This window comes from Chrysochloris asiatica, unplaced genomic scaffold (assembly GCF_000296735.1).
Source record: "Chrysochloris asiatica unplaced genomic scaffold, ChrAsi1.0 scaffold00177, whole genome shotgun sequence".
NCBI lineage: Eukaryota > Metazoa > Chordata > Mammalia > Afrosoricida > Chrysochloridae > Chrysochloris > Chrysochloris asiatica.
Window position 1 is genome coordinate 3,048,357 of NW_006408695.1, and position 16,995 is coordinate 3,065,351.

General features: G+C 37.1%; 1 protein-coding gene across 5 annotated transcripts in view; it reads right to left on the bottom strand.

The window, feature by feature from the left end:
- Positions 1-16,995, bottom strand: part of TP63 (tumor protein p63) — a 323,929-nt gene that overhangs the window by 123,421 nt on the left and 183,513 nt on the right. For 3 of the 5 annotated variants that reach the window (XM_006871875.1, XM_006871877.1, XM_006871878.1), the window contains exon 1: positions 852-1,033. The exons of the other annotated variants lie outside the window; for them this stretch is intronic. In XM_006871875.1, the coding sequence (XP_006871937.1) occupies positions 852-893 (42 nt within the window). In that variant the 5' untranslated portion in view covers positions 894-1,033. Of the gene's footprint in view, positions 1-851; positions 1,034-16,995 lie in introns of those variants that run through there. 5 annotated transcript variants of the gene reach the window in all.

Genomic DNA, 16,995 nt, shown 5'->3' on the forward strand with positions numbered 1-16,995 from the left:
ACAGGATTCTATTGAATGTGGTTGGACTTAGATCCCAACTTCATTGCTTCAGTTTTTTTTTTTTTTTTTTTCTTTTCCCCTTATTCCTTTGCCCAATGATTGAAATCCCTAAGACCTTAAACTTGAGAGATCAGCAAGGCAAATCATCAGTTCCTTAAATGAAACCCCATGTGTTCTAACACAGTTGTACATTTAAGGATGTATAAATATTTGATAACGCCTGCTTCAAGATAACTTTATTTGTCATTACACAGTGAAAGTCTACATCAATCATCAGGGAATAGGGGCACCACAAAAGTCCTCTCAGGATTCAGATGAGTCTCTGGGTTGATTTCATTCAGAATGAAAATTAAAAAAAAAAAAAATCTCAGCTGATTATTTTGGAAACAAAACTAAACAAAAAACCAACTTCATTTGCTTTTAGGATGAAGTCTAGACATAGAAGTAAGCAAAGAACTTAACACACAGTGAACTAATTTATTTTACTGGTAGGTGAACAGCCAACAGAGAAATCATTTCAATGTATCTAGCAGAGTGTAATCGGCTTTTTCAGTCTGCTTTATAAAAATGATTTTATAAGCTCCTGAATACTGAGTTTCCTCATATATCTAATGTCACCCAGAATCCTCTTCCTTTACTCTGTTTCATCTCCAATTTAAAAAAAAAAAAAAAAAAAGCCCAAACTTTACAGCCACCACTGAAATCACTCACCAAGATAAGGAGATTCCTACATACAATTTGCACAATCAGTACCTTGGGTGACTGAGAGCAACACATATGCAAACTTTTATTTAAAAAGTAAAACTTTAAAAAGCATCTCTGAATGGAGTACTAAAATCTAAAATCCTTACCTCACTAAATTGAGTCTGGGCATTGTTTTCCAGGTACAACATGTTAGCTGTAAGATTGATCAATGCCGCTGTCCTCTCTTCTGGCTCCAGGATTTTGTCAACCCCCCCACCCCCTCTGAGACCCTTACAATATGAATCTACTAAGAAGATAACAGAACTCAAGTCCCTCTCTCTCTCTTTCTCTCTCTGTACATAATTTAAGGTCGCCTCATATATACCCACTATAGGCATGAGGGGGCGGGACTCTTCTCTTTACCTGTCCAATCCATCAACTTCCACCTGGACTCCTCCACTCCAATGGAGTGAAGCCTCTCCCATCTCATTAAGTAGTTAGAATTCCTTATCACCAATCTTTAAAAGAAAAAAAAAACCCTGGAGAGACAGAGAGCTAAAACTTTCCCTTGTGTCTTTCTTCATAAAAACGTACACTCTTTCCTAAAAACAAAACAAGATCTCCCTAAACAAACCACAACCACTTCGTCTTGCAGAGGTATTTTAAGAACTTGTTTTATACTTTGTGACTGAAAAGCAAAACTTCAGGAAAAGTTTTTGGAGTTTCTTTTGTTTTTTGGTGTTTTTTTTTTTGGCTTTTGTTTAACTTTTTTTTCTTAATCTAGATGTAGGGTTTTAAGAACGGTTATAAAAAGCTGGCAATTAGGAAAGATACTCAATTCACTTATGGATCCTCAATATGAAAATTTAAGTCCACTGCTTGATAACTGAAGTGTTTTCAACTTAGTCTCTCTTCCAATCAATGCCAACAGTTTCACACTTAGCAATGCCAAGATAAGCTACCTGATTTTACAGACCATCTTTTAATAACAGTTTAGATCATTGGTCCCGTTGACTTGTTAAAAATAAATAAACATCCATGTGATGTGCAGGAAATAGAAATCTTGGGAAACGTGCCCATTTCTCCCATCCCCAACCCCCCCCCCAAAAAAAAAAAATAGTTCCTGCTAATAAAAAAAAATAAAAATCAAATACAAAACACTGGTCCTTTCAATTGTTACTTTTGAGTCATAGGAAGAATACAATCATGTATACACTGAAATATTTCTTTTCTCTATTATATCTACTCTTCATTAATGTTCCAAGATAGTATCATATTTCATATACAGTAATAAAAACATGATCATTTACATCATATTTCTATTTAAACAGCTACTAGAAAAAAATATGTCTTAAAGGGTGAAAGATCAATTAAATTTTTCCTTTAAAACGTTTTTATATACACATTCATGTGGTATATGGCCTTGGTTAGCCTTATTCTTGGCATGGCATTGCAGGGTAAGCACTGGACCACAAGGTTGGTTCAAACCAAAAGGCTGGTGGTTCAAACTCACCAGCCACTCCTCAAAGTCCTATACAGGGTCACTATGAGTCAGAACTGACTCAATGACACGTAACAACCACCACCATCCTGGTTTAGTGAAGATTAAATGCACCCTGGTGGTTACTGTTAGACTTACTGGAATACTCTCATTATTGCTAACTATTCTGTTACTCAGTTTGATTTATATCTGCCCCTTCCACCTCAATGAGCTATTTCCCTCTGTTCTGCCTGAGAGTTACAAATGGCCCAGACAGTTACAGCAAAAATTTAGATAACTTTTATGATTCAGATGATAATATGATTAGAATCCAAAATGGATTGGTATATAAAGTTTAAAAGAATGAACTTGGATTTATCTGGGTGGTACTTCCACCTTCACATCCATAAGATACGTGCAAATAATGATGCTTTGCTTATTGTGGTGATTTTCTTTCAGAGCCTCTGAATAATTGTTGTTGTTGTTGTTAAGTACTGTGGAGTCAGTTCCGACTCATCGTGACCCTGCACAGGGTTTACAAGGCTATAAATCTTTACGAGAGCAGAACGTCTCATCTTTCTCCCGCAGAACTGCTGGTAGTTTCAAACTGCTGACCTTCGGGCTGGCAGTCCGACTCGTAACCACTATGCTTGGGAATGCTTATTTTCCTTATAAATAGCCTTCAATAATATTAAAGGTGTTACTGATCTAATATTGATCTAGGGTGTCCTAGAACTTGGCAAAACTGTGTAACTGTACACATTTATATCAGAAATAGTGTTCATTTCTTCACTGAAATATTGAAAAGAATAATCTCTTTTACTACCTGTAATTAATCAAAGGGGCACTAGCTATATAGTTATATAGCAAAGAAATTTTACTTATAACTGCAGCATAATTGTTTGTACTATGGTTAGACTCACTAGTAGAGAGCAGATGGTTCCATCTAAACGTTGTGCTCTCTTCCAGTGTTTCAAAAATGTGGATCACCATGGGGATCAGACAGGGTGGCCCAGACTCACTGAATCAGATACTCTACATAGACTGTGGCACTGTAGGTTTGGACAATGTTAGACTGCAAAATCAATTAGAGCTGCAAGGTCGGTGCTTCAAGATCACCAGTTGCTCCTTGGAAACCCTATACAGGATCGCTATGGGTCAGAATCAACTCTATGGCACTTAACAACAACAAGACTATGCCCTGGGCATCTGTAATTTTTACAGCCTGCTAGGGAGTTCTGATGAATCAGGCCTGGAAGAAACGTCCTTGAACTGATCTCCTGCAAAACTGTCCAGAATTTTTGGATACTCTTTGACACTAATGGGGTGTGTAAAATTTGAATCTCCAAATCTAGGACTTGTATGATCAAGGGAAGGATTGATATAATTCTAGTTTATATTTAAAATACAAATAAACATTACCTTTCACAAAGGCAATTTCCAGAAGGACTTTATGATCTTAAAAATCATATTCTATCTATATACCATCTCAGTTTTCTGTGTGATCAAGTTGATCACAATCTCTAGCTAACATGTCTACCAAGTTTCTAGACCAAATCTAAAATAATCCGACAGGACTTCAAAATGGTCATTGAAAAATTCTATGATATTTTATATTCTATTTTTCAACAAACTTTTTGAAGCCCCTCCATATATTCATCACAGTTATTTTCAAACTTTTAGTAGGTTAAGGGACAGAGTACTGGACTGGGATTTAGGAGATATCGGTTCAAGTCCCAATTCTGCCATTAGCTAGCAATGTGCCCTTGGGACAAATTACTTGATCACTCTAGATTCTGATCCCTTGTTTGTAAAATGAAGGGTGTAATTATATGATTTCGACAGATCCTTACAAAGATAAGGGGCTCATTTTATGTCCAGAATTCAGGAAAATCATTGAGAAGATAACTCATAGTTCTCTTTCTTAGTTGCATATTTTAACTTCAATTTGCTCCTTTCTGATTTGTACAACTGAGGCAGTGGAATTGCAGATACCGAGATGCTTAAATAATGCGAGAAAAGGTACAATATATTGAAAAACTTTATGGTAAAACAGTTAATATTCCATTTAAATTTGAACTTTACATATTTTCAAAGAGTTATAGTACATCTGATAATGTTTGATTTCAGAATCAATGCAGTTACTTAATCAAATTCCATGTTCTTATTTAAGAAGGAGGTGACAAAGGAGAAACAAACTCTGCACTCACCAGGCAATAATCCTTATCCACAAATCTCAAAGGTTTAGCAGTGTACATTAATTTTCCTAACAACCTAGTGATGTAACTGAGTGTTATTATCTTCACTTTGCAGGTAAATAAACAACCTCAAAGGTCCTAAGTGGATTTCCCAAGACCTCAGGAGTCAGAACAACCCAATAACCACTCCTCCGTTTCCTTCAGATTCCTTAAAGTTTTATGACCTCCGAATTAGGGGTCAGCATTGACTCCTGGGATAGAAACACTGGGGCTATAAATCCGTAACTTAAAGGAGCAGAGGAACCCTGAGACAAGAATGGGATCAACATACACACACTCCAGAAATAACACTTATCATTTTGTAAATTTTCCTTATTACTAGTTAATCCTAAGAGCTCTTTGTATATTTAAGATATTAGCTCATCATAAATATTGCACATATTTCTCTCTGTCTGTATATTGCATCATTCAGATTTGCATATTGCTTTGTGTTATGCTTTGTGGTGTAGAGGAATTCTAATTTTTCTGATGTCTAATTTATCCACCCTTGTTGTTGTTGTTGTTGTTAGGTGCAGAGTCGGTACCTACTCATAGTGACCTTATGCACAGTAGAACGAAACACTGCCTGATCCTGGGCCAACCTTACTACTGTTGCCATGCTTGAGTCCATTGATGCTGCCACTTGGCCAATCCATCTTGTTGGGGTCTTCCTCTTTTTCTCTGACCCTCTACCTTACCAAACATGATATCCTTCTCCAGTGAATGGTCCCTCCTGACAATATGTCTAAAGTATGAGACAAAGTTTGATCATCTTGGCCTCCAAGGAGCACTCTGGCTACATTTCTTCCAAAATGGATCTATTGATTCTTTTGGCAGCCCATGGCACTTTCAATATTCTCCTCCAACACCATAACTCAAATGCATCAATTCTTCTATGGTCTTCCTTATTCACTGTCCAGCTTCTGCATGCATATGAGGTTATTTAAAATACCATGGCTTGGGATCAGGTGCACCTTAGTACTCAAGCTGACATTTTTGCTCTTCAATACTTTAAAAAGTTCTTGGGCAGTAGATTTGCCTAATGCAATATGTTGTTTGATCTCTTGACTGCTGCTTCCATGAGTGTTGATAGTTGATGCAAGAAGAATGAAGTCCTTGACAACTTCAATCTTTTCTTCATTGATAAGAATGTGGTTTATGGGTCCAGTGGTGAGGATTTTTGTTTTCTTTATATTGAGATATATGTAATCCATACTGAAGGCTGTGCTCTTTGATCTTCATCAGTAAATGTTTTAAGTCCTCTTCACTTTCAGCAAGCAAGGTATCATCTGCATATTGCAGGTTGTTAGTGAGTCTTCCTCCAATCCTGATGCCATGTTTTTCTTCATAGAACCCAACTTCTCGGGATATTTGCTCAGCATACAGTTTGAATAAGTATGGTGAAAGAATACAACCTTGCCACCTTTCTTAATTTAAACCATTCAGTGTTCCCATATTCTGTTTGAACAATTGACTCTTGGTCTACCCTGATGTTATGTTTTTGTGTTTTTTTCTAGATATGGTTTCAAAGCCTACCTTGAACTATATTATCATCTCATATTATTATGTTTTATTTGTTAACATGCAAATCTCTCAACTTTTATGAATGTATATTGGTGTGAGAAACAAATAAGGATCTACTTCCTTATTCTTCCCAAATAACGATCACATGTCTAAAAACAATAACAATAATGAAGACACTTGTTGTTGTTGTTGTTGTCAGGTGCCATCGAGTCGGAACCGACTCATAGCGACCCCATGCACAGTAGAACGAAACAATGCTTGATCCTGGGCCAACCTCACCACCGCTGCCACCCCCGAGTCCATCAATGATGCCACCTGGCCGATCCATCTCGTTGGGGTCTTCCTCTTTTTCTCTGACCCTCCACCCTACCCAGCATGACATCCTTCTCCAACGATTGTTTCCTCCGGACTACATGTCCAAAATAGGAGAGACGAACCTTAGCCATCCTGGCCTCCAAGGAGCACTCTGGCTACACTTCTTCCAAAACAGATCTATTGGTTCTTTTGGCAGTCCATGGCACCCTCAGTATTCTCCTCCAACACCACAACTCAAAGGCATCAATTCTTCTACGATCTTCCTTATTCACTGTCCAGCTTTCACATCCATATGAGGCTATTGAAAACACAATGGCCTGGGTCAAGCGCACCCTAGTCCTCAAGCTGACATCTCTGCTCTACAATACTTTAAAAAGTTCCTGTGCAGCAGATTTGCCCAGTGCAATATGTCGTCTGATCTCTTGACTGCTACTTCTGCTAGTGTTGATAGTTGATCCAAGAAGAATGAAGTCCTTGACAACTTCAATCTTTTCTCCATTGATAAGAATGTTGTTTATTGGTCGAGTGGTGAGGATTTTTGTTTTCTTGACATTTAGATGTAATCCATATCGAAGGCTGTGCTCTTTAATCTTCATAAGTAAATGTTTCAAGTCCTCTTCACTTTCAGCGATCAAGGTTGTATCATCTGCATATCGCAGGCTGTTAATGAGTCTTCCTCCAATCCTGATGCCACGTTTTTCTTCATAGAACCCAGCTTCTCGTATTATTTGCTCAGCATACAGGTTGAATAAGTATGGTGAAAGAATACAACCCTGTCTCACACCTTTCCCAATTTTAAAACATTCAGTGTTCCCATGTTCTGTTCGAACAACTGCTTCTTGGTCTAGGTACAGATTTCTTAGAAGTACAATTAAGCATCATTTATTGAATAATTGATATTTCTTCCCTTTGATTTGAAATGATAACCTTCATCTTATATGGAATAACAATAGCTGGCTCCATTTAATATTCCTATGTGAGAAAATTAAACAACTATATAAATCTTTGGCATACAAAGTATTTGCAGTTTGTATTCAAACCTAAGTGTGGTTGCAATGGCATTCCTGAGTAGTGCAAACAGATAACACGCTCAGCAGTTAACTGAAAGGTTGGACATTTGAGTTCAATCAGAGGTGCCTCAGAAGAAATGTCTGGCCATCTACTTCTCAAAAATCAGTTTTTGAAAACCATATGGAACAAGATTCTGTTCTGACACGCTGGGAATTTCCATGCTTTGGAATCAATTCCAAAGTAACTGGGTTTTTGTGGGTTGTGGAGGGACCAACCTGGTACGTAGAAAATTCTAGAAAGTAAGACATGTAAGCAATCTTGTGCTCTAAGACCTATGTTTATGTCTCATGATCAGGGGTGGGGAAATGCTTACTTAGTTTTCATGAAGTCACAGAAGAGAGATGAACATTTCTCATGAAGAAAGAGTTCTATTGAATTGAGAGAGAATAGAGGTTAGAAGAGGCCAAGGGCTTAGGTAAATTTGGCTAGGATTAGGGAGCCATATATTAAAGGAAACAAAAATTACTGATTTGTTTTTATAGCAACAGTTGAGACTCTAAGAAAGAATGTGCCCTGATTGTAAACATATCAGTCCTTCTGTGCTGTAATCCAAAATCTACCTGAGGTAGGAAAAGTAACATCTAACAATGCCTCCACTTTCTCCCCTTCCTTATAAAACCCCCACATCACCACTTCATTTCCTCAAAAGAACAACTCTGATCATAGCACATCTCAACTGTCCCAGTGTATTGGAATAAATCCAACTATTTAGCCAAACATTCACAGACCTCCAAAAACTTCCCCAAATATACTTTTAAACCTCATCTTCCTTATCTTCTCCTCTGCTTGTAACATGCTGTCTGAAACTGACTATTTCTGTTCCTCTGCTCAATCTGGTCCCTCAGGTTGGATGGAATGCCTTTATTCCCTTTTCCTGAAATATTCAAAACATTTCCAAGGATTCTTTAAATGCCACTTTCATGAGTACTTCTTCAATTGCCTAGTTGAAATTAAATCTTCTCTTATTTGAGTCTATATAAAATCTATATTGCTTTACAATGCAAAACGTTGTTTCTACTTGTCTTTTTCCTCCACTAGCCTATGGATTTTTTGAGGTCAGAGTAGTCTTCTGTTCATCATCATAATGTTTAGTGTCTTGAAGCACAATGAAGATAAGATCAACTGAACAATTCAGCTCTATAGGAAGAAGTAGGAAGTTGAACACTTTTTTGCCCCCAAAGTATTTATTATGAGACAGACATTTATTTTACAGAGACGCATTTCCTGTAGGATCAATGCACAGCATCTAATTAAAATAGAAGAGGGAAAAAAAATGATGCTTTCACCAGGCTCAGTATCTCAAATGCGCCATTAACCTGTCAGCATAATAAACCTGCTAGGGTCAAAAAAAAAAAAAAAAAAGATCAAGGTGTTACAGAGCATGTGTGAAAAGTTAGGGAATGTGGGGACTTTTCAAGCTGCTACAGAACAAAATCAATGAGACCTTTTTAATGCCAGCTACTGTGGAGCCGAAGGAGCTCTGGTAGCATAGTGGTTACAAATTGGGCTACGAACCACAAGGTCAGCAGTTCAAAACTACCAGCTGTTCCGTGGGAGAAAGATGAGGCTTTCTGCTCCTGTAAAGATTTACAGCCTCAGAAACCCTGTACAGGGTCACTATGAGTCAGAACCGACTACATGGCACATAACAACAACAACAACAGTAGAGCTGTAGGTTAATGCGATGGACTGCTAAGTCACTTTGAACTGCAAGGTCGGTGGTTCAAGCTCACTAGCTGATCCTTGAAAACCTTATACAGTGTTGCTATGGGTTAGAACTGACTCGAAGGCACTTAACAACAACAACCATGGATAAGAAACAGTCCAGTACCACACTGTTAAAAAGCCTGTTAATATTAAAAAGGTCTAATATTGGCTGGGAGTACAGTGGCTTTCTAGGATAAGCATTGGACTGCTAACTACAAGGTCAGCAATTCAAGCCTACCAGCTCTAACCCACTAGTTCAAGCCCACAAAAGGGAGAAAGAAAAAGCTTTCTACTCTTATTAAAAGATGTTCAGCCTTAGAAACCCTACACAGGGTCACTATCAGTTATAACTGACTAGTTGGCACTTAACAACAACAAGAACAAGTTTTGGTTAAGAAGTCCTAGTGAAAATAAGTGTTAGTACTTGGCTGCCAATTGAAAGGTTGATGGTTCTAACCCACCAATGGCTCGACGAACAGGAAAAGCCTGGAGATCTGCTCACTTAAAGGTTATTACATAGGAAACGTCATAGGATCCTTATACTCGCCATGTAGGTCATTATGAGTGAGGATCAACTAAAGAGCACACAACTATTAAATTAAAGGATGACCAACAAAATTATCTGAGTGACTTTCAAAGCTCTAGTCTATCCCAAGTTAAGAGATTTCCTTCCCCTATCTGCCTATACAGGGTAACTATGGGTCAGAACCAACTCAACAGCACTTAACAACAACAACAACTGCCTTAGCGAGTCCTGGTGTGGCGTTATAGGACAGGCACTGGAACATTAACTGTAAGGTTAGCAATTCAAACCCATCAGCCACTCCTAGGAAACTCTATACAGGGTAGCTATGAGTCAGAACTGCCTCAAAGGCACTGAACAACAAGAACAACAACCTTGTCTCAGAGAGATGAGAATTAGCACTTGTAGACATACTGTAGGCCACTATATTACGTCACTAAATCAATTTTTGCTTTAGCCTAATGCTAAATTCCAAGGCAAGATATGAGAACATATCCATCTGGGGGACACCATTGAGGCTCTGAAAAATTGGGTAAGCCTAGTAGGTATAGAAGGAGAGATGGGTTCTCCCCTACAACCTCACAATTCTACTCAAGCTATTTCTTATTTGTGGAGATGCTCAAGAAAATGGTGGGCAGAGTTCAGATCCTCTCTCTCCCCACTTCTTTTTACAATTTTATGACCGACACGCTGTTCAAATCACTTAATAAATATCAGATTCATTAAACTCTTGTAAGAAAGTAATCATGTAAGTGCTATTCAAAAATAGTCCTTTTACGGATAAGGACAATGATACTCAGACATGGATATTAACTGGTGGATTCAAGATTAGGATCTAATCTTAAATTTTGCCCTAGAATCAATTCATTTAAATGCTGCATTATAAGGCTGGAGTGTGTCTTCATCTCTCTCTCTTTTTTTTTTTTTTTTTTTTCAGTTATAACAATATCTGTACCAGATACCCTGCTCTATGATCATAATAACAGTACTTTTACTGCCTGCCCAGATTTAAATTGTGCCTTACTTTTGAAAGGTTCCAAAGCAGTCCAAGGAAGTAAAGCTTCAAATGTACATAGGAAAGATGATTTCTCCCTAGATTGTCTTTTGTTTGCATTTAAACAATTTTTGGATTTTAAAAAAATGAAAAATGAAAATAAATAAGAGTCATTCATGTACACCATACAGAGAAAAATATAATTGATATTTTCCATGGGCCTCTTCCTGTGTTTATATATGGATGCTGTTAACTAAATTAGGATCATATTCAACATAATATTTTTATATTTATAATATTATAAGAATTTTCCTACCTTAAGAATTCCACCAACTGAAAGTATCAGGTCAAGGGTTATAGATTTAAGATACTTGATATCTACAGTGTCAAATAATTTTCTAAAAAAGACACCATAATCATAAATCATAATAATATTACCGGGTTGCTATGAGTTGGAACCAACTTGATGATACTTAATTAACATCACTACCAGCAGTACCAACACTACAGCATGGAGTATTGTATTTTCTAACTAACAAAACATATACTTTCTTATTTGCTAATGAGATTAATTGGAGTCCTGCTATGGTGCAATAGGATCAACACTGGTCAGTGGTTCAAATCCACCAGCAACTCCTTGGAAGCCATATTCAGGACTATGAGTCAGCACCTATTCCACTCAATGGCACTTAACAACACCACAATGAGATTAATTATGTTTCAGTATCTATTAATTTTTCCATGCCTTCTTCAAATGACATTTTAATGCTTTTTTCTCATCCTCTTTCCCTTCCTACCTCACAGGAGTGGTAGTCTTGATAAACCTATTAACACTTTGACAAACTTGTAAAGTATTTCCCAAGTTTCTTTGCTTTTTAGTATCATGCACATTGAAGTAGGGAATCCTAGTGTGGTGCTATTGGCAGTTCAAGCCCACCAGCTGCTCCTTGGAAACCCTACACAGGATCACTATGAGTCACAACCAACTCAATGGCACTTAACAACTATACTAACAATACTGTAATAGGAGTCCCTGGGTGGTGCAAAGTTAATAAACAAAAGGTTGAGAGACAGAATTCACTCAGAGATACCTTGAAAGAAAGACCTGGTGATCTGCTTCTGATCATAAACACTGAAATCCTATGGAGTTCAGTTCTACTCTGACACGCTTGGAGATGACTTGGATCAAAATTGAGTCTATAGTAACTGGTTTGGTTTTTTTGATATATGGAAATAAGAATGATTTGTTTAATACTAAAAATGACTCCTTTAGAATTTCTTCCACCTTTGTTTCTACTGCAAAGGACTATGAAGAAAATACACATGAAATAGAAAAAGTAACCATTTATCCTAGAACCTGTAGTTGAACACTATTAACATTTTTTTAATATTCTTTCCCAGAAACATAGAATATAAACAAATGTTTATGTACTTTTGCAAAATTATACATATGATATCAGATTAAATATGTGTTTCCTAAATATGTATATATATGCATGTATAGGAAGTGTGGCTCTGCGGGTTAATGAGCTGGACTGCAAGGTCAGTTTGAACTGCAAGATCAGTGGTTCAAGTTCAGCAGCTGCTCCTCAGAAACCCTACAAAGGATCACTATGAGTTGGAACCAACTCAACAGCCCTTCACAATAAGAACATGCATGAATATGACTATTTTCTAAAATGAGTGCTGTTGTTAAATGATTTTGAGCTGGTTCTAATTCATGGCAACCCCATATAAGGTTTACAAGAATGGCTGATGGGATTGAACTGCAATTAGCAGTCCAGTGCTTATCTTGGATGTCACATCAGGGCTCAATATAACTATATTCTTAGGTTATTAAATACATTTTAAAAAACCATGGTTTTAAATTGCTACATAGATTTATTAAAGGAACCTGGGTAAAGTAGGGGTTACACATTGGGCTGCTAACCACAAGGTCAGCAGTTCAAATCTACCAGCCACTTTGCAGAAGAAAGATAAGGCTTTCTGTTCCTGTAAAAATTTACAGTCTCAGAAACCCTATATAGGATTGCTATGAGATTGCTATGAGTCAGAACCTACTCGATGACACACATCACCACCACATAGATTTATTAAATTAATTTAACCATTCCCATTTATTGGATGCTCAATTTGATTCCTTTTATTTACTTTTAACATGAGTACTTTAAAGTAAAAAGCACTATGGTAACAATAGAAATGCATTCTCTAAAGTTTAATTATCCAAATAAAAGATTTTTAAGGCCATTAATTTTGTTGATTTCCAGATAATATACCTAGACCAACAATACAGAATAAAGCTCATCTTATCATAACTTCATTGGCAGATGTACTAAATTTCTTTTTTAAAAAAGTAAAGTATGAAAGTCAATATCAAAATAAATTTTACGACTATTATACATTATTTACTACAATGAGCACACACATTTCCACTTCCAATAATTGGTATAATCTGTAAAGAATGGGTCTTTAAATAAAACAATTTGAGCTTGAAAATTGGTGTATTTACTTAGCTTGTTTGAACATTGGCTTCTTCATCTGTAAGAAAATAATTGCTCAATCATGGTGTGGTACTTTGGGTTAATGCGCTGGACTGCAAAGTTGCATTGAATCATAAGGTTGGTGGTTAAAACTCACTAGTCGCTCCTCAAAACCCTAAACAAGGTTGTTGGGTCAGAATCTAATCGACGGCACTTAATAACAACAACGCCGCAATTAGTTTATGATGGGTTCTAAATAAATATCCATTATCTTTTATGTTTCCTATCTGTAATTCTGAACATGGCTGTATAATACTTATTGCAAATTCTCATTTTCCCAAACAGACAGTCTAGTGTTTTACTGTTTCTTGTTAGGCACCATTGAATTGGTAGCAATTCATAGCTGTGTTATGCACAATAGAACAAAACACTGTCTGGTCCTGGACCTATCTCACAATTAGTGCTATGCTTGAACCCACTGCTGATATCACTGTGCCCATCCATCTCAGTGGGGTCTTCCTCTTTTCATTTGACTCTCCACATTATCAAGCATGATGTCCTTCTCCAGAGACGAGTCCCTCCTGATAATATATCCACGTATAAGAGATGAAATTTGGCCATGCTGGCTTCTAAGGAGAATTCTGGCTATATTTCTTCAAATAAAGACTTGTTCTTTGGAAGTCCTTGGTACTTTTAATATACTCCTCCAACACCGTAACTCAAATGCATCAGTTCATGTATGGCCTTCCTTATTCACTGTCTAACTTTCACATGTATATGAGATTACTGAAAACATTACAGTTTGGGTCAGGTGCACCTTAGTCCTCAAACTGACTTCTTTGCTCTTGAACACTTTGCTCTTGAACACTTTCAAGAGTTCTTGTCCAGCAGATTTGCCTAATGCAATATATCATTTGATTTCTTGACTGCTGCTTCCATGAGTGTTGATGGTTGATCCAAGCAAAAGGAAATCTCTGATAATCTTAATCTTCATTTATCTTGATGTTATTTATTAGTCCAGTTGTGAAGATTTGTGTTTTCTCTACATAGAGGTACAATCCATACTGAAGACTGTGGTCTTTGGTCTTTGTCATTAAGTATTTTAAGTCATCTTTATTTTCAACTAGCAAAGTTGCATCATCTGCATACTGAATACTTGTGAATGAGCCTCCTTCCAATCCTGATGCCACTTTCTCCATATAATCAAGTTTCTCAAATTATTTGCTCAGCATACAGATATAGTGTGTGTGGTAAAAGAATACAACCCTGGTGCACATCTTTTTAATTTTAAACCACTCAGTGTCCCCTTGTTCTGTTTGAACAACTGTCCCTTGGTCTATTTACATGAGTAAAATTAAGTGTTGGAGAATACTCATTCTCTGCAATGCTGTCCACAGTTTGTTATGATCCACACAACCAATTAAGTTTGCACTGTCAATAAAGAACAGGTAAACTTCCTTCTGGTATTCTCTGCCACAGCCAAGATCCATTCTATATCAGCAATGATATATTCCTCATTACAATGTCAAATCACGCCTGAACCTGTGGCAGCTTCCTGTCAATGTACCCTTGTAGACAATTTTTATTTATCTTTAGCAAAATTTTACTTGCATGTGCTATTAATAATACTATTCTATTATTTCTGCATTTCATTGGGTTACCTCTCTTTGGAATGGGCACAAGTATAAGTCTCTTCCAGTCAGCTGGCCAGTTACCTATCTTCCAAATTTCTTGGCACATATGAGTGAGCGCCTCCAGTGCTGCCTCAGTTTGTTGAAATATTTCAATTTGCATTCCATCAATTCCCAGCGCCTTTTTCTTTGCCAATGCCTTCAGTATCACTGGCTCTTGATCATATGCTACCTCTTGAAATGGTTAAACATTTGACCAATTTCTTTATGGTGCTGTGACTATGCATATTCTATCTTCTTTTGATGCTTTGTACGTCATTCAATATTTTGCCCATAGAATCCTTTTCTATTGCATGTTGAGGTTTGAAATTTTCCTTCAGTTCTTTCAGCTTAAGCAATGCTGAGTGTGTTCTACCCTTTTGGTATTCGAACTCCAGATCTTTGAACATTTCATTACAATATTTGACTTTATCTTCTCCAGCTATCATTGGAAATTTTATGTTCAGCAAATTTACCTCTTCATTGCTTCCATTTGCTTTAGCATATCTATGCTGGAGAGCAAGTTTCAGAGTCTCCTCAGACATCCTTTTTGGTATTTCCCTTCTTCCTTGTCTTCTTAATGACCTTTTGCTTTCTTTCTGTATGATGTTCTTGATGTCATCCCACAACTCTTCTGGTCTTCAGTTATTAGTGTCTAATTCATCAAACACGTTCTTGAGATGATCTCTAAATTTAGGAGGCATATGTTCAAAGTCTTAAATTGAATCCTGAGCTTCCATGTGAGCAATTGATAGTCTGTTCCACAGTCTGCCCCTGGCCTTGTTTTGGCTGATTATATGGAGCTTTTCTACTGTCTCTTTCCACAGATGTAGTCAATTGGATTTCTGTGTATTCCATTTGGTGATATCCATGTGTATAATATTATTTTATGTTGTTTAAAAAAGGTATTTGCAATGAGGAACTCATTAGTCTTGCAAAATTCTATCATGTGTTCTCCAGCATTGCTTCTATCACTAAGGCCGTATTTTCTACCTACTGGTCCTTTGTCTTTGTTTCCAACTTTTGCATAACAATTGCCAATAATTATCAATACACATTGACTGCATGTTTGATCATTTTCAGACTGAAAAAGTTGATAGAATTCTTCAATTTCATCATCACTGGCTTTAATGGTTGCTGCGTTAATTTGAAAAATAGTTGCATTAACTGGTCTTCCTTGTAGGCATATGGATATTATCTCATCACAGACAATGTTGTACTTCAAGATAGATCTTGAAATGTTCTTTTTGATGATGAATATGATGCCATTCCTCTTCAATCTGTCATTCCTGGCATTGTAAACCATGTGATTATCAGATTCAACATGGCCAGTACCAGTCCATTTTAGCTCACTAATGCCTAGGCTATTGATGTTTATGCATTTCACTTCGTGTCTGAAAACTGAAAGTTTTCCTAGACACATCCTTCACACATTTCATGTTCTAATTATTAATGGATGTTTATAGCTGTTTATCCTCATTTTGAGTTGGGCACCATCAGCAAATGAAGGTCCTGAAAGCTTTATAGCATTCATGTCATCACAGTCAACTCTACTTTGAAGAGACAGCAATTCCTGAGTTGTATTTTGGGTGGCTTCCAACCTGAGGGACTTAGTTTTCAGTACTGTATCTGACAGTGTTCTGGTACTCTTCATCATGCATCAATATTCAATATTCTGGTACTATATGACAGCGTTCCACTGCTATTCATACAGTTTTCAGTGACTAAATATTTGCAAGTAGTCTGTCTTTCTGTCTTCCTTGTCTATCTTAGGTGAAACCAATCCACTGTGGGTGACTACACTGTGGGTGTTTAAAATATCGGTGTCATAGCTTCCAGAATCACAGCAACAAGCAAGCCACCATAGTACAACAAACTGAGTGGTAGAGTGTTTTATTAGACAGCCTCATATTTCTGTCCTTATCCTCTCTATTTACTGCCACATCTTCCCTATAAGTGCTGTCAGAGTACATGGTCATGGATGATGCAGTCAGTTGCCAGAATGGTGTATGGAGAGAGTACTGGAGCCAACAGCAAAAAACTGGTTCAGGTCTCAACTATGTGATTTTGGGTTAGTCCCTTCTGTTGAATGGATAGACAATAAACTAGTATTCACTCAAACTAATTACATAGTACATCACTCCCCCTACCCAGTTTTATATTCAAATATAGGGATCCCTGGTGTGGCTCTGTAAAAGCAGAGGACTGCTAACTAAAAGATAGGCAGTTGGAGCCCACCAGTCATTTTGCAGAAGAAACATGAGGCTTTCTGCTCCCATCAAGATTCATAGCCTTGGCATGGCCAAAGAG